Source organism: Tripterygium wilfordii, chromosome 1, assembly GCF_013401445.1.
Source record: "Tripterygium wilfordii isolate XIE 37 chromosome 1, ASM1340144v1, whole genome shotgun sequence".
Classification (NCBI taxonomy): Eukaryota; Viridiplantae; Streptophyta; class Magnoliopsida; order Celastrales; family Celastraceae; genus Tripterygium; species Tripterygium wilfordii.
Window position 1 is genome coordinate 3,086,438 of NC_052232.1, and position 23,767 is coordinate 3,110,204.

A 23,767-nucleotide genomic window follows, 5' to 3' on the forward strand; every position below is an offset into this window, starting at 1 on the left:
TTGCTATTTTGCACTGTTTTTCTTATTAAATTAAATTATCCCACAAATTTGAAATGTATAAAATATTCTAATTCCTTTGAAAACTCCATAATTCCCTCACAAAGGCGTGGCACAATGTGAAGCAAGGAATATTCGAAGCAACTCACTCAATCGGGTCGGGTCGGACCTAACTACCACTAAATTAACGAGTCGGCTACTTAACCTTTCAGCAGCTAATAGACGAAGTAACTACTCTGATTTTGGACGTTTGTGAATTAATTATTTCTGACCTCTCTGTGTCTCTCTCTCATTCTCTCTCTACATTTCCTTCAATGACCCCCCTCTTATATATCCAGAAATGAATATCGTAAAAAAGTAAATAAATAATTAGAAAGTAGCCCCGGAAAAGGGAGAAATTTCGTTTGAAGTAAAACCGTTTGTTTTTGGGCTATCTGTTAATCAACTTCTACTGCTTCACAAATTTATCTTTCGCTTCTCTCTCCTTGGGTAGGCGAAAGACTTTGTTGCAGTCACTCCTTCCGAATTTCCTTTTGTGGATCGTTATTCATTTCCAGTGATATCAGTTCTTCTCTGTAATTTGCTTAAATGGGAGCCTTTTGTTGCTTTCTTGTATTCCTTTCTTGATTCTGCGTCCTTTTTTGCCCGATTTCCCACCTGGGTTTTTGTTTTCTGAACTGTATTTTATTTTCTTAATTTTAGCTTTTCATTAAAAAAAAAAATTGTCTCACAACCCCCACATGGATGTTATTGGGTTTGTCTGATCTGGATTGGATCACAAAGATCTCTCTCTAGAGGGGGGAGAGAGGTGGGGTAGGGTGGGGTTCCTGTACTTGCGTCTCTTTTCGGAGCTGTCTTCAATTCTTTAGGGGGTTAACGAAGAAGCAAAAAGGAGGAGAAGGAGAAGAAGAAGGTGAGACCCTGGCCTATTGGATCTTTGTTTTGGGTCCTCTGTAGGATTCTTTATTTTGTTTCGTTACGACTGCAACTTATCCTTCTTGTTTGGGCTATTGTTAGATTGTGCCATCTAGATGTAATTGAACTTGGTCTGATTTCATTTCTAGAAGAACTGCAAAGGGCTTCTTATTATGAACTGGGTCCATTCAGATATTGAATTTTCAGTGGTTTAGTGTGCACAATTAGTTGTAGTAACTTTTGTTTCTAGGTTTTAATATTTTGGGGTGAATGTGATTCATAGTCAATTAGTTGTTTCTGGGGGATTATTGAATTTTGATTGTGTATATCAATCTTGGTTGATATTAGATACTCCTGAGGCATGGCGGGTATGGAGGTTTCAAGGTATGCCCATAGCCCTGTGCATAAGGCTATTTCCATGAGAGATTATGCTGGTCTCAAAAGGATACTGGCCAGTCTACCCCGGCTTTGTGACCCTGCAGAGATTCGTACTGAAGCGTCTTCACTGGCCGAGGAGGAGAAGGCTGATGCAGTCGCTGCTGTCATTGATAGGCGTGATGTCCCAAATCGTGACACCCCTCTCCACTTGGCTGTGAAACTTGGTGACGAGACTTCCGTTGAAATGCTTATGGTTGCGGGTGCGGATTGGAGCTTGCAAAATGAGCACGGATGGAGTGCACTCCAAGAAGCAATTTGCAATAGAGAAGAAAGAATTGCCATGATCATAGTTAGACATTACCAGCCTTTGGCATGGGGAAAATGGTGTAGAAGGTTGCCTCGCTTGGTGGCGACCATGCGGAGGATGAGGAACTTCTACATGGAAATCACATTCAATTTTGAGAGTTCTGTAATACCTTTCATTTCCAGGATTGCCCCCTCAGATACTTACAAAATATGGAAGACGGGTGCAAATTTAAGGGCAGATATGACTCTGGCGGGTTTTGATGGTTTTAGAATTCAACGTTCAGATCAAAGTGTCCTTTTCTTTGGTGATGGGTCTGAGGATGGCAAGGTCCCTCCTGGATCACTCTGCATGATCTCGCACAAGGATAAGGAGATTATGAATGCTTTGGATGGTGCTGGTTCTCAAGCTTCTGCAGAAGAGGTTCGACAAGAAGTGGCTGCAATGTCTCAGACTAATATATTCAGACCTGGTATTGATGTGACTCAAGCAGTTCTTTTGCCACAGTTGACTTGGAGGAGACAGGAGAAAATGGAAATGGTAGGGCCATGGAAAGCTAAGGTATATGATATGCACAATGTGATTATTAGCATAAAATCCAGGAGGGTCCCAGGAGCAATGACAGATGATGAGTTCTTTCAATCTTGCAACGCAAATGAAACAGCAGAGAGTGAGGATCTTGATGAGATTTTGACAGAAGAGGAGAGAAGACAACTTGAAGTTGCACTGAAATTAGATTCATCAGATGAAAATGCTGATGGGATTATTCCACATCGCCACAGTTACTATGAGCCGAGGGAGATTCCTTCAGAAGATGTAAATGGATTTAGAAATGAAGAGACTAGGAATGAAAAGAAAGGATGGTTTGGTGGATGGAGGAAACGGGATCCGAAAGTTGAAGAGCAGAAAAAAGGTGCCCCTCCAAGAAGTTCTGTAAGCAAAGATGAGGGGGCTGATGATCTACTAGGAGAATCTTCATCTAGTAGTTGGACCAAACCGGGGCGACATTCTGTGGAAATTGTGACGAGGGATGAGCACCGGAAAGGGAGGGATACCAAAGCATCCATGCCCTCAAGTTCTACTAGTGGAAGTCGGCGGAAAGAAGGAAGCCGTGAAAATGAGTATAAGAAAGGCTTGCGGCCTATTCTATGGCTTTCCCCACACTTTCCCTTACAAACTGAAGAACTCCTCCCCTTGCTTGATATACTCGCAAATAAGGTTAAGGCAATTCGTCGCTTAAGAGAGCTGCTCACAACAAAACTTCCTACGGGAACTTTCCCAGTCAAGGTATGGGTTTTCCTTGATCTGCACCTAATATTTTATTATAAAACTCATTTGCCTGACTATTCTTGTAGGTGCTATTACATTTATTTTTCATCTTTGATGTTAAATATAAATGTTTCTACTATTGCTACCTTTTTTACTATCAAAGTGTATATCATGATCATATTTACTTGTGCTTTAGCTTGTCCCTTTGTAAGCTGTGGTAAGACATTCTCTCTGGATGCTACAGTTATGGAGGGTAGCAGTTGCAAATTTTGGAGTGATTCTTTATTTAAATTTGGTCTTGAAGCTAGGTTTCGAACATCACCTAACGATTATATGATGTGCATATCATTGGAACTCTTATAAAATGATGTCATCGTTTTAATTTTTTGACCATGAAACACATTCTGTCAGACGAAAAGTTTCTAATCTGTTGTGGCCTGTGTGTGCAATGGGATTTAGCCAAATCTGACTATCTGAGTGTGGGCTTTTGGCCTATACTTAGTTTAATACCTGATGATTCACCTAGCTTTGACTTGCTCATGGCATTGAATTATTATTTTGCTTCGAGTTGTTCATGATGCTGTGGATATGTCATAATTCTTTGTGACTGTTGTGTGCCAAATGTTGATCTTTGCTCTTAAGTGTTTTTGTTGTGAAAAGCAAGGCATACAACCTAAAAATCCTAGTGCTAAGTGAAACAATGCAGAAATTCCCTTATACACAACATTAAATTGCACACTGGCCAATATTGTGGAGTTAGAATTCCTATTCAAATCTGGGATATGGAGTGTTGAATTCCTTGGAATGTAATTTATCCTCCTCTTTTAGAATGTAATTTACAAGTTTTTTTCACTGACTACCGTGAATGATAATGTTATATCCCTTCTTTTGATCCTAAGTCATATTTTGTAATATTGTCAATTCAGTACTTGGATTTTCATGGCTGTTATTTTCTTTCGGGGTATTTTCTTTGATTTAAACAATAGCTGATCACTGTATTCAATAAAACATTAGCTGGTCTTATGGTGATGTAAAGTTTCTTTAATTTTTAGGGATAATGGCGTTTTGGTAACTCTATTTGCTGGTGTTTGGCAGAGCATCGTCTTTCTTTATTTTAGAGGTAGTCGCTGATTATGTTACTTGTTTTAGGTCTTCCCTACTCATAAGTTTTTCTTATTAGCAGTCCAGGAACCTAAAGAATTAGAATCACTTAAAGAATCTAGCTGGTCCTGAAATACATGCTACCTGAACTGAATTGATTTTGACCATTGTCCGAACTCATGAAAGGGTTCAAGACTATCAAGGAAAGTACCTGCAGTGAATAGCTCACTATAGTTGCTCTTTGATGAAGGTCATCAAAGAGGTCCCACCCTGATCCAATGGAAAGACAGAAGAGAAGCTAAGAAGTGATTAAATCTAAGTCATGTAATAGGTTTCGTCTACAATAGTTGCCCCACTAGACCAAACACAAGGAGTTCCCACCATCTTTTTGGGCCTCTTTTGGGGTACATATAATAGGATCTAAAAGATTTAAGAATTCTGAAGCTGAGGTGTAGTCCTTGTTGCTTAAACACATCTTGCTCTGGTTGATGGTTCTACGGTTGAGTTATTTGTATGACTACACTTTTTGGAGGTGATGGCAATTGTGAGTGTGCATGAAATTGGAATAAGAAGATTGAGGAGGATGTTTGATTTGGTGCATATTGTATGATATGTGGCTCAGGAGTACTTGATTTATACACGAGTTTCTTAGCAGCTAAGAAATTTATTAGAGAGAATGGGAAAGATCAATGTTAACTGTTGTTACAGGGAAATATTAAACTGTCTGCAAGAATCATGTGAATCAACCTCATGCAGTTCTTATGCTCAGTGTTTGTCTGGGGAATTTATGAAACTGTTTGCAAGTAGTCTCTATCTCTGAAACCAATGGGCCTCAGTTGCATAGACTTTTAGCTGACCATCACCATCGGCACCATGTTAAGTTTTCTCTGCTTAACTTGGTTTCAGCCCGTGGAACGTGCAATAATATTGCCAATGTGGTTCTTGATGTGCTGATGACTGCATAGGATTGTGGTTTGTGAACTATCCGATAGTTACCTCAATGCTGGCTTTATTTGATGCACGACTAGCTCACCTGTGATCTTGGCGAAATAATGTGGCATGTGCCACATGTTGCATTATTGGATCGTGAGTGGAATTGTAGTTTATTAAGGAAACTTCTTAAACTTTCCTTTGATGCATTTGAGATGAGCTATTATTTGGTTTGATCAATGAGTGTATATGTAGTCTTCCCCCGTGATGAACTTTGAGTTAACAGATACAAGTATTTCTATATTAAACTATTAATTGTGGTCCTAAATGTGCTGATGATTGCATAATATTGTAGCTTGGGAACTACCCGATTGTTGTCTCAATTCTGTCTTTTTTTTTAAAAAAATTTATTTTTATAAGGCTCAATTCTGTCTTTCTTGATGTACAACTAGTCCACCATTCCTTACAAGAGATGTGATCTGGTCTAGATCATGTGGGGTGTTGCACGAGTGGATTCTGAGTGGACTCGTAGTTTCTTAAAGGAAACTTCTTAATCTTCGTGCCTTTAGTGCATTTTAAGTTGAGCCATTATTGCTTTGATCAATTAGTGACAGGTAGTCTTACCCTGCAGTGGTATTTGGATTTAACAGATATAAGCGGTTTGCGGGTGATTGCTAATATTCAGCGTTAACTATGCTGGGATGGGTCCAATGCAGCAGTACCATGTAGAGGTGCCATGTTATAGGGGGAAAAGTTGATATGTAGTCCTGAGAGTGAAGTTTGTGATATTCGTGGTATCTGTTTTCAAGGCTATTGTTGGTATCATCGTGAAACCTCATATTTTGCTTTGCTTGTTGCTATAATTGATGAAGAAGAATGAAAAGGGCTGAGCATTCTAACTTCTTCCAAGTCTGAAGAATTCTATGTGTTTAAACTGGCATAGTTTATAAGGCCAAGGCTTTTATTCTGTCTGGTTATACTAAAAAGGTAGAAAATCATCACCATTGCTGACAGTGGCTACTAGTTTTAGTGGCACACTTGTCATCTCGGTTTGATTCACCCCTCCCCCGCACACACAAAATGTCATCATCATAGCTATGAATAGGGTTCTGTTGTGTTAGTAAAATTTGTCTTTGATTCACTCTCTTGGTGGTTTCTCTAAGATGTTGCTTGAACAGCATATGCTACACAGAAATGATCCATTGCATCTTCAAGCTATTTCTCTCTACTAATGTATTTTTTTTTTCATGTTTGTATCCAGGTTGCTATCCCAGTGGTTCCCACCATCAGAGTACTGGTTACGTTTACAAAGTTTGAAGAATTGCAACCGGTGGATGAATTTAGTACGCCTCCTTCCAGCCCTACTGCCGTGGGTCAAGAGAGCCCTGCAGTGACACAATCCTTCTCTAGTTCATCATGGTTTCAGTGGATAAAGGCCCCATACCACCGGCCTAGCTCATCTGGTATTGATTCGAACGGTAGGATAGCAAATATTGAAGACCCATTTGCAATTCCTGCGGATTATAATTGGGTTACAGCTGAAGCAAAGAAAAAGAAGATGCAGGAGAAGAACAAGTTGAAGAAAGCGAAAAGTCAGAATCAATGAGGTAAGGTTTGGTAAAAAAAAACACACACACAAGTTATAAACGTTTTAGCTTCTCATCCCATCCGGCTCCGAATAGGGAATTGGTATTTCGTTTATTCATGAACTTTTGATACTGCAAGGAAAAAATAGAGAAAGAGGGAAAGTATTGTATATCATTGTGGGAATGAAAACAAGTGTTGAAAAAGAAAGTTGTTGATTCTTACAACAATTGAATGACTTTGGGTGGATATCTGCATAACTTGATGATTCATTACTTTGTTTGGAGTTTGGGTCCCAAGTCTATTAGGTTTCATAGTACTGGTAGAATAAGCTCTCTATATATATGTATGTATATAGTATTAATGGTTTTCCTAGTTGAGAAAGTTGTATAAAAAGACCTGTTGAGTCCGCTACATTGACGTGTATCAGGATTGTTACAGTTTGTGATCCTTGTCGCTGAGTAAGTCGTGTTGTGTATGGATGCAATATTTGTTTGATTAAGGTAGGTTTCTTAGATAAACTAATATATTTTAGACAAATTTGGTGTACATGATCGATTACAGGCTGATTTAGAAGAGACACACTAAGCATGATCATAGCATGTGGTGGTCGAGGGATGCCACCAAATAATTCATACAACATCGAGCGCAACCATTGCAGCCGCCGAGGTCGAGGTCGGCCACCGAAGAAGTGCAATCTCAAAGCGATACCACCGGCGTTAGGGTTTGTTCGAGAAAAGTTGATAAGAAAACCTAGAATCAGAATAAGGACTAATCCTCATGTAATAGCGGATATTGATGCTTCTATTGAGTCTCAAGTTAGAGATCATATGATTAATTGGCATAAGAGAAAGAGAAGCGAGGTTAGAGAATGCGAGGACTGGAATTTGCGACAGTCATCATCTTCCCCGTCGAGTTATTCGTTGACGAAGACAAATTCACCATTAACTTGTCTCTTTGAGATTCCGGGACCAATCCCGGATGTTGTTGATATTATACAAGATGAAAGGCTCTTTGTGGATTTTTGGAGAGATATATCAGAAGATGATTAGGGTTTCTTTGATGTACTGTACATTCTTTCTTTGTAAATTTTATTTTTGTTCATAAAAAATCTGCAAAATTGATGGCAAAAGCACTCTTGCATGCATAGCTAGCTGCAGATTGGCTTTTGGGGATATGTTAATAAAATTGAAAAATAATAAAAAATAAGGGATTAACAATTCTGAGAATCCAAAAGAAAATTGGATCTAGTCTTGATTCAGATTATTATAACAATTAAATTAGAAATAAAAAAGTAATGCCAACACAAAAACTCTTATTTAACCCAATCGTTGGCTTAACCTTGAGGACGATATTAGGTTTTGTTCATCAAGAGACATGGGCTTTGTATTGGTTTCGTTCATGGTCTTACACAGATGGGCTTGCACAGGTTCATTATTGTGGACCTGTGCATGCCCATGTCTTTATTTGAAAGAGAGGACTGTCTTTGTTATCCTTGTCTGGGCCGGGTTGTTATTAGCCCGTTTATAAGTTTCAATTATTTGATTCAAGGGAAAAGGCCAAGTCAGTACCTATTATGGTACGTTTGGTAGAGGGGTAATGAGGTGTAATGGTTACAAGGATAATTAAATTTTAAGTTTACTTGTGTTTGTTATGTTAGTATAACTTTTACTCCTGTAATAAATTTTAGTAATTGAGCTTATTTTTTATACATAAAGTTTACTGGTGGGGGATCTGGGTAATAAAAAGTAATAGGCAGTTTTACTCTAACCTATTACCCCCTTAATTAAATCCCCAAAAAACTCCTCACACATGGTAATTGAAAATAAGCTCCAACGAGAAGAATTTCACACTAGAAACTTATATATATATATATATATATATAATATGTGTCTGCCTGTGTGTGTATATATATATGCATATGTATCTATATTTTTTAAATTTTGATACATGATAGTCGTAACAATAAAAAAAAAAACATGATCTTACTTTTTTCTAGTTTGGTTCATTACAATAATAACAAACAAGGGTAATGGTATTACTTCAGTAACGTATAGCCGTAACAAACAAGAGTAATTAATGCTTGGGTAAATTTTACCTTTTTTTACCAAACAATGGTAACAATTATTCTCCATAATTATTATTACCCTTGTAACATTTATATGGGTAACAAATTATCCCTTAAATTCTTACCCCCATGCCAAACGCACCCTTAGTGTACTTTTGGACATCTATATTTAACAAAAAAATACATGGACATAAAACTACTCATGAAATGATCATTTACCTTTCTACCCCTAGCATCTTTATTTTCTCTCTTTCTTCTTCGTCTTTTTCTTCCTCTTCTTCTCTTTTTCTCTTCGCCTTCTTCTCTTTCTTCTCGTCTCTCTCTAGATCTATTTTTCAAAATTTAAAGTTTAAAAAGCTATAGATATATTGTTTATATTCTTCCTTACTTTTATTTAGGTGTAGATGTTGGGTACATGATTTTCGTTCAAGATTTTCTTGAGTTTATGAGTGCTATATCTGAAATAATTAATCCGTCAAGTTCTGCAAAATCATTCAAATATGTTCATGTTACTATTTCATAAAAAACAAAACCTTTGTCATATTTCTTACTGGAGCAAATGACCTTAAAAAAAATATCCGAGCTATCGTACAAGGTTTTGCATCACAACACCAATACATCAACATGATAATGTAGGTAAATATTAGTCTAATATTAATTTTTACAATATTGAGACAGTAACATAGAAACAGTAACACGAAAGAAAAGGTCCCAAATCCATATAATTTCGACGACAACTCACTACATCACTATCGCCGTTAAACTCCCCTCATTGAGACGCACAATGCCAAGCCAAATTCCATTCAAAATAGTCACTGAAAAGGGAGACCCGAAGTTGACCCGTTTTGCTCGCGTAATGTTATTGTCAATAACATTGAAACAGTAACATACGATCTCAAATTTGTATGATATCATATCTGAACTCAGATTATGATCTCATATCTCATATTACGATCTTAGATATCATATTAGAACTTAGATCTTACAAGATGAAGATGAACACTGATAAAAATAAGAAGAAGAAGAAGGGGAATAAGAAAATGAAGAAGATGATTGTGAAGGTGCGATGGTGGCGGACGATGGAGGTGGAGGTAGAGGTGGCAGTGGCAGTGGTGAAGATGGAGGCGGACAGTGGTAGTGGTGGAGATAGAGGCAAACGTGGCACTGGTGGAGATGGAGAATATGTGTCTTAGATCTAGATATTTTTTTACATCCATGTCTATTGAAGAAAAATGGCAAATGTGAGATTACGTAATTATGAATTTTTAAAATAGGTACTTATGTAGAAAAAAGAGGTACTTATATGACAAAATATTTTTTTCTTTGACCTAAGTGTCCAATTTTCGTGAAGTGGGCACTAATATGTCATTTTCCATTGATTTAAACAATAGTTATTATTGAGATAATTCCAAGCTGGCACCAGTTACTATACTTTTGGACATAAAATCCACCCCTAAAACTCTTTTCCTTAAAACTACCCACTAATAGGTCAATTACATTTGTACCTTTTCCTATTGTCTTCTTCCTTCCTACAAAAATATACATAGTTTCTTCTTTCTCATCTCCCTCTCTCTCTCTCTTCCATATTTTCTTCATCTTGCAATAGACGAATAAGTCAACTCGACACTTATGGTCAACGCATTATAAACATTTGTGCCTATAGCGATCGATGGGGGTACGTTGGAGGAGGTGGTATTGATTGGCTTGGTTCGAGTTCTGCCAGTCATGGAACAGGAATCAAGAGGTGATGAAACTGTTGACTAGGCATTGCTCGATCGACAAGATGACTCTCCGAGCTTAAACATGTCGAACGAACGCATTGGAGCCAATAACCTCATTGAAAAGAACTTGTGAGGCTGGTATCTACAATCATTGTAATGTCGTACGAGACCACCAACAACTCTTCAAAGATAACATAGAGAACATATCGTGAAGCTTGGCACCAGTGTGGTGTCGGTCGGGGAAGCTCTGACGATCATGTCCATGAAATGGTTAAGATGTCTTTTTAGTGAGAGACTTGACAAAATATAGAGAGTCAAATACCTCCAAAATCAAATCTCTCTAATGTTTGGCTCACGTGACCCACCATTGGCACGTGGGCACTGAGCTGGCAATCAATGGGCCTTTACTTGGTCAAGCCGTTTGCTTATGAAAGAGCTTTCTGGGCCATAGGCCCATGTCGGGTCGAGTGAGGCTTGGGCCAAGAGCTTGTCAAGTTTACTCTAGAGGCTATGGGCTTGTAGACCATCTGTGGAGGGCCATAGGGATATGTTGAGAAGACGATAGACTATGTCGTGGGCTTGTTGAGCTCAACTATAAGTCGTGGGCCTTGCTTAGAAAAGGGTAGCTCAGGTCGTGGGCATGTTGGACTCAACTATAGGCCTTGGACTTTGCTGAGAAAATTAAAGCTCAGGCCTTGGACTTGTTGGGCTTGACTGTAGGTTTGTGGGCCTTATTGTGAAGACTATAACCTAGATCGTGGTCTATTGGGCTCGATTGTAGGCCATGGGCCTTTGTTGATTTGGGTCTAGTACAAATTTTTGCCCATACAATGCTTGATTTGGGATATTATGATATTCCAGGAGCTTGTAATGTTATTATACAAACAATATTATTTAAAATAAGATAAATACAATTATGACGAGCGACCATAAAATATTTGTAAAGTCGACATAAAATATTTAATAGCGCGTTTTCTTGGCGAACAACATCCCGTAATAACTCTACAGTTAAGCATGTTTCTGAGAGAGCACTATTGGGATGTGTGACATCTATTGGGATGGGTGACCTCCTGAGAAGACAAAGTTGTGCGGGTCCGATGTATCTACGAAAATCGGATAACCCAAAAAGGACAATATTATTGATGTGTATATGGATTGGAAACTTTATTGATTCTCACTTGGTTGCGTAAAAGCTAATTGAAAGTCGACTCTGTGTGAAAAATGATGTCGTTTTCCTTGCTTCTTTGAAGAACCGTTCGATTGTTTTTGGTGCTTTTAATCCAGGCCGTAAAAGCTGATACATGCACTTCTCTCTTGTTGATCTCATTTTGCACAACTCTATCGTCCAAATTTAATTGCGAAAGACAAAACGAGGGTTTCTCCTCTGTCATTTAAAGAGAAGTCATACCTGGTCCATCGCTCGCTTTCTTGACCTTATTACGTTTCCATGTCTCACTCATCACAAGGACTTCCCTCATTGCTACCTCCCTCAACGGTCGACTCGATTAGGGTTGTTTCGTTCTCTTGTTGCTTTGAGTCTCTGTTCAAATCATGAGCGTAAACAACATCACGAATGGAAACGTCCGATTATGAATATTATTCACATCTCTTCTAAAGTTGGAAGGAACAACGTCCTATCCGCGCGAGTTCATGGGTATTTTGTAGTCGCACTTTTTTTTTCAAGCTATGTAGCATGAGTTTTTTTTTTTGCAACTATGTAGGCAAAATGATGTCGTATTGCTCTGGCCTTCAAGAAGCTACGTCATTTTCTGGCTCCATCTGGCTTTGTTATGTCAGTTCATGCATTTCTTCTCTAACAGAGCTTCTCCATTAATACATCAATTAATCGCTCTGGTCTTCGCCTACGAGTCTTCTTGGAGATGGGTCATCGTTGATGGCACTGAATGGGCATGGATAAGCTCCTTTGCTATGTGTTGTCTTTCTTTATTCGTTTTGCTCAGCCTGGATTCTGATCACTTCCTTCTTCTTCGATTATAGAGCGTCACTTTTGATGTGCGTTGTCTTCAAGGTAGCTCACCATTATTCGAACTGCCACAGCGTAGGTAGCCTCAACCTATTTAGCATAGAGTAATTAATTTTTCTTTCGGTTTAGTTTCTTGGCAAAGAGTAATTAACTTGCTCAAACTTCACCAAATACTACAAAAACAATCCCTCGTCAAAATCTTAAAGAGGTAACTTAGTATATATATACCAACTAAGAAATTTTTTATCCCTATTAATCTTCCACCCTTTTTTTAATGTAAATTTCTTTTGAACCATTTAGGGCAAAAAGATACTTTTTGTCCCTCAACTATGGGATGAGTTTAATTTTTGTCCCTAAGCTTTTTTTTTCTCTCATTTGCGTCCCTCAACTATTGAAAAGTATCATTTTCATCCTTTCAAGTGAGATTGAGGTTGGAAAAAATCTGATCTAACAAACAATATGATGCCACGTAGAATTTTTCAATGGTCAGATTTATTCGAGGGATAAACATGGCACTTTCCCATAGTTGGGGAACGAAAAAAGGAAAAAAAGCTAAGGGACGAAAATGAAACCCGACCAATAGTTGAGGGATGAAAAGTACTCTTTTACCAACCATTTAGTATGCAATAGCTTATAGGAAATCAAGGCGTAAGTATTATGGTGCTAAGGCTACCATAATATGGAATCCCATACTATGGGCCTAGTGCCAAAATCATCCAGCCATTCATCCATCCAGTACTTATAGTTAAAATTAAAATTACTTATAGTTAAAATTGATAGAATTCTCATGCTCTCATGATGAGTTGAGCTCCTCTTTGCGTACTTACGTATTTCATTGTTGTTGGCTTCTGATATCGGTCGTTCAATGACTACGAATGGGCAGATCGTGCGGTTCATGTTCCTCAATTACTACAATCATTCCTGGCCATTGATTCGATTTAGATTGTTGTTATCTCAACCATTCAAATTGGTGCATGCATCCCCATGTGTCAAATTCGTTCATTGAATTGATTCCTCTTTCACCGAAAGTCTCCCTCTACGGTACATGCATCTCAGATGCATTCCCTTAATCTCAAAATCGCACCCCAAAACTTTTTCTCTGCCTCTTTCTGTTCGTCATTGTCGTCTGGTTGACGAGTTATTGGGGTGTTTGTATGCCTCCGTATTCTCTTCTATCACTCACTGTTCTCTCTTTCATATGCACGATTTGCTTCCTCCAGGTGAGTATGTCCTGATAGAGATGATGATTCACACGATTGTTCTTTCTTTTGGGTCGGTTTTGATCTTTGTATAGGTTTTTGGGGTAGTTTATGACGTCGTGCTAGGTTTCAATTCTTTCATTCTCTCTACTAGAGTTTTAACTCCGTCTATTTTTTGGGGAAATTAGGTAGAAGGACAAAAAACAATATTTATATCCCACCAAGGATAAATTGGGAAAAACTTTAGAAAAAAGTACAAGTATTGTTAAGTGACTAAAATGTCCTTCCTATTGTAAATACGTTGTTCTTATTTCTTCTTTCTTCAGCCCTTCTCTTGTTCCTTTCTTCACGCCTCTTTTTTTCTTCTTTCTTCGCTAGTTCTTTTCTCTTCTTCCTCGATTGACACTTCTTCCTTTGCTTACGACATAGATCGACATTTCTCTTCTTCTTCTTCCTCCTTGCGATTAAGATCGGGATCGAGGCTCTTCATTCTTCCTTCACTTTCGGCAGAGAATGATCTTCAAAGCAAAGTTCTGATCTAGAGAGAGAAATAGAGAATGAACATGAAAAGGCATTATTCTATCTTCAATATATGATATTATATATGTTTTGTATATGTCAATATTATATCTGTTTTGTATCTATCGATATTCTTCTGAAATCGAATTTGAATATGCAGATATATTTGTTTCGAATATGTTCTGATATGTCACATGATATGTTTTTTTCCTTTTGGAAGTTCAAATAGATAACATTTCATTAAAGACATAAAATTTTAACAAGACAGACAACATTTCACAAAAAAAAATAGCATATGACAGATATCAAATTAATCAAAACAGATAACATATCACCTATAGTATGCGTATCTTAAATCAGAACTACAAAACCATGAAAATCACCACAGATAATACCGAAAATAATGATGGGATGACAGATCGAAGAAAAACAACAAGATCTACAAGCTTCGTGATGAGTATGAGTAGATCTAGTTCAAATACAAAAAAAAGGATGAAATATAACTTTAAAATGTCATATAATTGTCGAATAAGTCATAAGGGATGGAGATGAAGCTCTCGACGATGGAGACGAAGCTTCCGGCAGAAGTCAGAGATGAATCACATGTAAGAGAAGTGTGTCATGTTGAGGATGACTATAAGGGTATTTTAGGCAATAAAACCATATATTTTAACCTTTTGTCCTTTATGAAATATTGTTTTAAACTTTATGAATTTTATGGAATAAAACTTTTAAGAGTGTCTTTATTAAAATAAAACTTTTAAATGAGGGGTTTATCACCAATTTTCCTTTATTTTTTTGGATGTAGGTCTGAGGCCTGCTACCAGTGCTTGATGCCCAATTGAGGATTGTAGCCTCCTACTTGCTCGGCTTACCTGCAACAAAAAAGGGACAGACCATTGTCTCTGCCAAGGTTGGTGTTTTGACATTTATTTATATATGTTGTGACAATTTTAATTTTGGGGTTATAAGCTGGGGTGATCGATGATTTCAGAAGTCTTAGTTTGTTAGAGTTCTTATTTATTTTTATTTCTCAGGTTTTTGCTTGGAAAAAATTGGAGGAAACCCTAAGAATGTTGGGGGAATCTTGAATTTTGTGGGGCATGTGATTCGAGCTTTTTGAAGTCGACAAATGGGTGTGAACTTAATTTGGTTTGGGACTTTTGCCATTGTTTTATTTTATTTCAATTTTGTATATAACCTTTTGTAGCCAATTCAGATATGAAAATCCATACTTTCCCTTGGGAATGTGATAGAATTGATATGGTTATATGCCCTTCTGTGTTTTTTTGTGTGCAGTTTATTGCTCTTCATTTTGAACTGGGTTGATAAAACTTGCTTTTAAGACACAATGTTGGATTTCACACACTTCCTTTTGATGGCGAGGCTTTCAGTTTGTACCTTTTACTATGATTTTTTTATAGATTGGTTGATGAGTCTAATATTGTAAGAATAAGGTAACCAATTACCCTTCATCCAGCACTACCATTTCCACAGTCATAGTTTTTTTTTTTTTTGTGAGATATACATTGCTCTTTGATGGAAGGGCTTTCAATTGGTTTGCTAGCGAAATTTTGTTATGAATGTTCTATGCAGAACCACTCAGCTATATCTCAAATATTTTCCTCTTTTTATTAGTTATATTGGTTAATGATATTCTTACCCAATTGCAGTAAATTGTGAGGGGAGGAAGGCATTTGTTCCCTCTGCTGCCAATGCAAAATGCATTCAAGGTGGTTAAGCATATTGGTACAATTTTTTAGAGGTTCCATATGAATTATCTTGGTTTTAAGCTTTTATGCTTATACTAATTATTGGTTTTAGGATGACCTACAAGATGCAATGGACAAAAGCTGCTACAAAGCTTGCGGGATTGATTAACTTGCAGAGATTACAATATTTTTTTTTTGCATGATTTATTTAGTTGCTTGATTTTTATGACTTTTTTTGACTAGTATGTGGGATGTTTCCCCTTGAACAATAAGGCGAAAACGAATGAATTTAATACGATTCGGATAACCAATAGTGTTTCGAAATTGAGGGTTAAGAAAATCCCTACCTCGTTTGAGCAAAACCTCACCACAACTCTAGCAGTCAATCCTCCAAGGTCAAATAACCAAATTCATAACATTTACAACTCATTTCCCTTCCAACAATATCAATTTCAACACATAAATTCACAACAAAGCACTTACCTTAGTCAATTTGTCATACCCTTGCTAGATCACTTCTTAGAACAAGCACTTACCTTAGTCAATTTGTCATACCCTTGCTAGATCACTTCTTAGAACACCCAATCTCAACCAAGCTCAAATCTAGAATCAATATAGATAATCAATGGTTAATCATCAAGCATTTACCCCCAAACCCCCAATTTAACGAAGTCAAACCCAAACCCATAAACCCTACTTTCAAACCCATGGAAATTTTACCTCAATCTTGAAGAAATCTTGAAAGCCAAGCTTATACAAGTTTCAAACTCTTGATTCAAGCTTCCTTCTCCTTGATCTCCTTCAAAATCATCCTTCTCTCTATTTCTCTCTCTCTCTCGGCCTTTCTTCTGTCAAATAAGTGAGAATGAGTCAAGATTTGTCCATTCGTATCTTTTAAAAACTCAATTTCCCGATAGGTGTCCAGACAGCTTCACAGAGTGTCTGAACACTTTGTGAAGAAAATGAGACAGAGTGTTGCTCTGCTCGAGGTGTCCGGATTTATACAATCTTCAATCCAAGTTAAATGGTGAAATAATGAATCCTCATTATAATTAATCCCTAAAATTCACAAATTTTTTTTAGATTGGGTTGTCACAATCCTTCACGAACCATTCAACAGCTTTGGCTCTATATTGTTTCACTCTTTCCAACTTTATGACATTATCAACAAAATCACCCAAATTGTAGTCATTACTAGCAATATATTGGGTAGCATTCATCCGAGATTCCATCATCTTCTTCACCCAAATTGTAGTCATTACTAGCAATATATTGGGTAGCATTCATCCAATATTCCATCATCTTCTTCGCATGCTTCTACGATTTTGAGAGCTTGGCTCCCATCTTTTCTGTCGCAGCAAACACATGGTAGGTTGCATTGAAGAATTAGGGTTTAAAAGTTTCCTTTGTCTCAAAATGTCAAACTAAGGCTTCAACAAAGTAGAAGGTTTCCTTAAAAATAATGTCAATTTTATGGAAATTTGTCTATTTTCCTAATTTAATTTGATAAGAGTTTTAGGGCTTCTATTTCTTTAAAAAAAAAATTATTTCCTTCACCTTAGTTTATTTCCCATTAATAGTGAAGAGAATCCATGTACCGGTAGTGGGCTCCGTGTAGTCTCCTATGAATTCACGTAATTGACCAACCTAATGGCTTATTTTCTCCTATCTTCAGGTCCAATCTCAGTTTTTCCTTGTCAAACATGCAGTGAATCTGTCATTCCTTTAAGCAATAATCTGAATAGAAGCAAGAGATAAGTTCCAACTCATGAAGAAAAAACATTTTTCCAGGTGATTTGTGATGATAGCCACAGTAACCATAACAGTTTCAGTCTTCAGAAGTTTGATTACATTTCTTATGTGAAAACAGGTTCAGAAAACCCGGCTCTGTGAACACTGAAAATGATGTATAGAAGACAACTATGGAGGAAGATTTACGTCCTCTGCTTTTCTAATTTAAAAGGGATGGTATTGGTAGCCCACTTTGTCCAAAACCCATGACTCCAGTCCAATATCTGCAGCATTACCAAAACCTTGCTGCTGCAATGTATTACCAAGCAGAACACTTTGTGCATAAACATACTTTAATGCCAAAAATTATGTTTGTGTTTTGAAAATATAAGGTAATTAGGCCCCCAGCCAACATTCTACTATGATAAGAAACTCTGAAACCGCTGCTGCCTGTTTTGTCTCCTATATCAACAGAATTCTGCCATATGCGCGCTCATGTTGGAGATATAAATCCGAGTTTTGCTAGTGATGGCTACCAGGTAAATCATAATCTGAAATGTCATTGAAATATTAAACAGAATTACTGTCTATGACACAATTAAATAGCTCCTTATCCAAGCTTTTTACACCGTAAAAGGAAGAGCAGGAAAAATTTTCTGAGTTCCAAGAGTACTGCTCAATTTGTAATACATGAAAACGATTCTATAGTACATTTCAATGTCATCTAAAGGGAACCAGTGGGGATGAATAACAAAAATCTAATTGCACAAGCTTGCTTTCCTTCCTTGTGCTTTCAAAGATGATCAGTACCAAGTGGAAACCTGAAAAGAGCTAATGGATCCCAACATCTGTTATGGTCATTATATGTTGACGCTTCCGCCACCAGAGCTGTTCACTGTATCTTCTGGAGGACTGATTGATATCCAAAGCAGCGATATTGTAATCGAAAGAAGCCCGGACCATACGTATACAATTGTAGGTACCCTTCCTCTTCTCCCCATTAATCCTTTAGCAAATGGGTACATGTGAGACAACACCCAGAAGCTAAAGAATACGCCACCTAAAAGCTTGCTCCATTGGGGTATCACACTGTATATAGTTCTTGAGAAACCAATAACAACGGCCACAATATTCACCACAATGATGGTTAGCGGCATTATGAAGAGACTAGTCCACTTGACAACATAAAGATCCGCATAGATGTCATCTTCGTCTTCAGCTGCTGATTTGGAAGTTAACTTGAAAGAAATCTCGATACCGGCTACGACTTTAAGGAGGCCCTGCAGCACAGCCACAAGGTGAGCACTGCTGCCACCAATCACCCAAAACTGCTCATTACGCCACCATTCCTCTAGCCCAACACCAGACCATTTCACTTCAAGTAGGGAGAGGAGAGTGAGAGTGATAGTGATGGTAAGTAGGTAAAGAAGGAATGCAACATTCAAGGTCTGTACAATGAAGTGTCCTGTGAAGAGGGAAAGTGCAGGAAGGAAACAATAAATGACCAAAAAAATGGAGGTGAAGGGGTAGATGCCAACATTGAGGTAGGCGACACGCTGTAGGAACTTAAGGCGTCTGGTTGCAAGAAAGGCATTGTTGCGGGAGAAGAAGATTTCAACAGAACCAGTTGCCCATCTGAGGACCTGATGGAGGCGGTCAGTAAGGTTTATAGGAGCAGTTCCACGGAAGGCATCACGCTTTGTAACACAGTATACAGACCGCCATCCACGGTTATGCATCCTATAACCCGTCACCACATCCTCTGTCACCGAACCATAGATCCATCCTATTCTGTCCCCCCATTCTGTCTTGTCCTCATACCTGCGCGTCACATGAGAACATTTCGTTACATCTTCACAATCTGGTATATAGTTGTTTTATGCCTCAGAAACCGAGAAGAAGAGTTCCTTGTAAGAATGACTTAGGAACATGACCATTTCTGATCTCAACAGTATTCTCAAAAATTAGAGAAAATAATTCCTGCCTTTCAACTTTTAACATCATTCAACAAGCAATGCAAATAAAAAGGATCAGGCGTGCTGTGCATATTCTCATATGTTGATTGCTGACAGTAAACGAAAATGTTATGGACGTGAGCAATATTAACTCTTCATGATCTATTGACAAACAATAAGAAGTGTAGAGCAATTACCAACAAGAGATGACAGCAACTGCCTCAGCTACAGTTGGTGCATCTAGTGGAGGTCGTGGCAGCAGCAATGCACCTGGAGGCCTACCATTCTTCACAGAAATGTGATCAGCGAGAGGTCGTCCTTGATATTCTGCAATGGCAATGGACTCAGTGAACATAGTTGAATTCCCAAACTTCCTTGGCAGGTCTAAATCAGGGTGCGCTGTTAGAGGTTGTGTGTCTGACTCATCCTCCTCTGATTGGGACCGAGGTGGAACATTGGGAGCTGGAGTCTTTACTTGTCCGAACATGCCTTCGTACTCATTAGCCCTTGGCGGATTAAATCCGTAGAGTGCAAATCTTCTGAACATGCAGCCAGTCCCCACATATACAGGGCCTTGTAGACCATCAAGCGCTCGCATATTCCCTGTCAAAGGCAACAAAGAATAATCAAGCAGACTAATCTGACAAGTACCCAAATATGCTTTCAAATATAAATGGCAAAAATCGTTAACATTACCATCAAAGAAGACTGTGTTATGGTTTGCGTATCGATCAGACGGATCAATCCCTTCAAATCTCTGTGGGAACTGAATGTAGCATATCCGGTCACCACCACGGTCCATCATGAAACACATTCCTTCCCGTATAGCCTTGCAGTTATAGAAATAATGATCACAGTCCAGATTGAGGATGAATGGGCCATTGGACAATATTGCAGAAGCTCTGACCATGGCATTCATGGCTCCAGCCTTTTTGTTGTGGTCATAACCAGGCCGCTTCTCTCGAGATACATATACAAACATTGGCAGCCTAATGTCAATCCCCGTGAAGTCCAATCTCTTCTCATCTGGTTCACCCATCACTGGATCAATCTCTGGTACCTTAGTCATCACCTGTGTGACACTGGACTTAGAACCCAAAATTTGAGGCAAATCTAAGGTTCCCATTTCACAATTTAACTCAAGAGCTTATGTAAAACAAATTTATTTCAAATGGGTTGCATTTTAAAATTTCTGGGTTCTGGTCACTCAAAAAAGATTGAAGAGAGAAACGATTCAATCACCTGTAAAATTCCGGCGTGATCACCTTTGGAGTGATCGGCGGTTGGATTTAGCCATGTACCAGGCCAGTGGGTTCCATCAGCCATCCAAGTGGCCTTGGTGACCTTTATGGGCTCTCCAGGGGGCAAAACGCCACCGTTTTTCTCCCTGGCTAGCTTCTTCTCCTTCATTTCCTCTCTGGAGTTATAACCATCACTTCTCCTTTTTACAGCTTCAGGAAGACCATTGATCCTGACCTTGAACTCATCATACTCTCTCTTGATCCAACGGCGATCCTTCACGAAATCAGGCCTCTTTTTATTCTTTGTGGGATCTCCTTTACTGTTGAAGTAACTATCCGGATTCCGATTGTCAATATCATGTTTTCGACAAAATGGTACCCAGACTTCTGCAAACCTAATGGCCTCGGCCATGGCTTCGAAGGTCAGGATTGCGCCACCGTCGTCGGATATGTAGCCAGCGAGCTTCTCCACCGGATAATCCGCGGAAAGGATTGATAAAATTGTGTTTGCAGTGACGAGTGGTGGTTCTTTCTCCGGGTCGGCGGTGGAGACGAAGACGTCGACACCGGGAAGGTCGGAGCGACCATGAGGGTTGGCAGGAGAAGCCTGCTCGAACTTGTCACGGAGGGCGGCGAGGTCGGTGGCTCGATTGATTGGGTTGAGCTTGGGAAGTATGTCTAGTAGCCAAGAGAATGCGAACCAGGTTTCGCAGACAATCGACAGTCCCCATAACCACATTGCTTCGTAATTCGGATTTCTATATCGCCATATGAGGAAGAATGCTAGCACTACCATGCGAATCACCACTAATAATCTGTAAGGGCTGAGAATTGCCGGTGGAACCTTAATTTTCCTTGTGAGTGGCTTCCATGGCTTGTCCAGAAAATCTGACATACTCATTCCACTACCATCTCCATAAGCATCCTCTTCTTGTGACCAGAACGCATTGCCGATGCCATACTTTCCTTTCGTCTCGAACAACCAACGGTTGTGATCAAAATCACCTGTTTGGCTTCTCAACAGCATCGATTTATTATTCGATTTCATCACAGACATTCTTCTCTCCATCTTTGCCCCACTCTCGCCATTTCCACCACCGTAACCACCTCCCTCCTCCCCAACCCGCCTGCTCATCCTCTGAGGATCTGACGCAAACCGGGTTCCGTATCCCCCGGACTGGTCAGGCTTCGGGTCCGAGCTGGGTCCAGCACCGGGAGAACCTGCCATGGGCTGGTTGTCCGGTGTGGGAGGCATTAGGACAGTGTAATTGATGTAGTCGTTCGGGCCCGAAAATTCACCGGACATGTCTAAATCGTCGTCCCTGGACAAGCTCACGACACGACCGCTTGATGTCCGGCGGGCAAACTTCACTGCCTGCGGTGGGCGTCCAGCGGATGACGTTTGCGATGACAATGTTTTCTTAGAAGGGCTCGATGTTGCCATGCTTGAAATGTTGCATTAAAGGTGTTTGTGTTAATCCCCCGCAGATCATCAAAATATGGTGCAGAAAAACCAAAAAGAATATGAATGGAAGATGCCTTGTGAGAATAACCATGTGTTCTCGTGCAATGCAGAAATGGAGGCCATGGTTGTCCTTCCTTACTTTTACTTCACATCCTAGAGAGATTATGGAGGATGAGAGAAACAAAATTACCATGGAAATGATGAAGAAGACCAATGTATTTGTTTTTGTTTGGAAGAAGAAGAAGAAGAAAATACATGAAGGGTGGTGAGTTTCAATGGTTGTCATTTTTGGTTCTATTATTAGAATTGCATGCAGCGGGTGTTGCTCCCTTGTTTTAAGCTTGGCCTCTCTCTCCTTTGCTTCTCTCTCCACACTCCTAACTTATGCACTATTCGATCAAGGCTCCTAAATGAGTCAACTAATTTCTTGCCACTCTCTTCCTCTTCTGCTTTTAAATCCATCAAATTCAAAACTCAATGATAGACCAACATCACATTTACTCCCATGTCTGTCCTTCACAAAAACCATCGGAGCCCCCAAACATACTGCGTACATCAAAAAATATCGCAAATGAGAAAGATGTCTAGCAATTGGTATCTCAATTGTTTATTTAAACGTACATGATTCAAATGAATTTATGGGCTCTCCACGCACTACAAGAAAATGCATGCTTTGTGACGGAAAATTCCCTCGCAAAACAACTAAATTCCGTCGCTATTCATTTTTGTGACGGAATCAGTGACGGATTTTCTCCCGTCACTAAAACCCTCGTCGCAAAAAATTTCTGACGGTATTTTGCGACGGAAATAAGTGAAGGAATCTGTGACGGTTTCAGCGATGATTTATTTGTGACGGAAATACTTTGTGACGGAGTTTGTGACGGAAAATGCTACCCGAAAAATATAATAAAAAATAAAAAATTGAAAATTAGTGACGAAAATGTCCGTCACCATTCCTCAGCATTTAACATTTTCATTTATAAATTATTAGCTATTTTAGTATATAGCGACGGAAGTATCCGTCACTAAATAGAAAATAACTAATTATTTATTAATTAATTAATTAGCCCTTTAGTGACAAAAATGTCCGTCGCTAATAGATGTAACTTTGTTATAAATATTTAATTTTTATTTTTTGTAATGGAATTATGTGGAATTACCATCACTATTTATTATTAACAATTATTTCTTTTTTATTTAAATTTTTTAAAATTTAAATATCTTATTTCTGTATTATAATATTTTTATTCCAAAAATTAATAAAACAATTTGATTAATATAAATATATTTAACAAGCAATAAAAATATACCCCAAATAATTTACATAAAAGTTTGTTACACTTTTGAAAATGCCAAAAAACCCTCTAAAATCTACCCCTCATTAGAAGTGCGCCCATCATCCTCGCAATCATCATCAGGGGTATCACAGGGTGGTTGCATCCCAAACCGGGCGAAGTTCTCCTGCATCATTCGATTTTGATGTTGCATCTGTCGATTTTGATGCTGAATCATCTGGTCTTGCTCCTCCAACCTCCGACCTTGTTGCTGCATCATTTGACTTTGCGTCTCCGAGGATTGCTTATACAACATGTCAAAGAAACTTTGCGCCTCGGGATTAGGTTGTTCCGGCACGAACGACTGGTTGTAATTATCTCCTTGTAAGAGCTCATCCCCAACCGACGGTCCAGCAACGT

At 38.7% G+C, this 23,767-nt stretch overlaps 2 protein-coding genes across 3 annotated transcripts; one reads left to right on the forward strand and one right to left on the reverse strand.

The window, feature by feature from the left end:
* Positions 1 to 365: 365 nt before the first annotated feature.
* Positions 366 to 7,541, forward strand: LOC119998673. Of its 2 annotated transcripts, XM_038846049.1 has the most exons (4): positions 366 to 910; positions 1,261 to 2,881; positions 6,156 to 6,501; positions 7,043 to 7,541. In XM_038846049.1, the coding sequence occupies exons 2-3, from the start codon at positions 1,274 to 1,276 to the stop codon at positions 6,498 to 6,500; spliced, it is 1,953 nt and encodes a 650-aa protein (XP_038701977.1). In that variant the 5' UTR covers positions 366 to 910; positions 1,261 to 1,273; the 3' UTR covers position 6,501; positions 7,043 to 7,541. The 2 variants fall into 2 exon arrangements, with proteins under 2 accessions (XP_038701977.1, XP_038701969.1); XM_038846041.1 differs by lacking the exon at positions 7,043 to 7,541 and having other exon boundaries at positions 368 to 910; positions 6,156 to 6,756.
* A 10,731-nt stretch (positions 7,542 to 18,272) lies between these two features.
* On the reverse strand, positions 18,273 to 22,052 carry LOC120002852 (cellulose synthase-like protein D1). Its single transcript, XM_038851705.1, has 4 exons — positions 20,610 to 22,052; positions 20,064 to 20,439; positions 19,565 to 19,970; positions 18,273 to 19,233 (listed from the first exon to the last, which is right to left on the reverse strand). Exons 1-4 carry the CDS (start codon positions 22,050 to 22,052, stop codon positions 18,273 to 18,275), a joined length of 3,186 nt encoding a protein of 1,061 aa, XP_038707633.1.
* Positions 22,053 to 23,767: the final 1,715 nt, after the last annotated feature.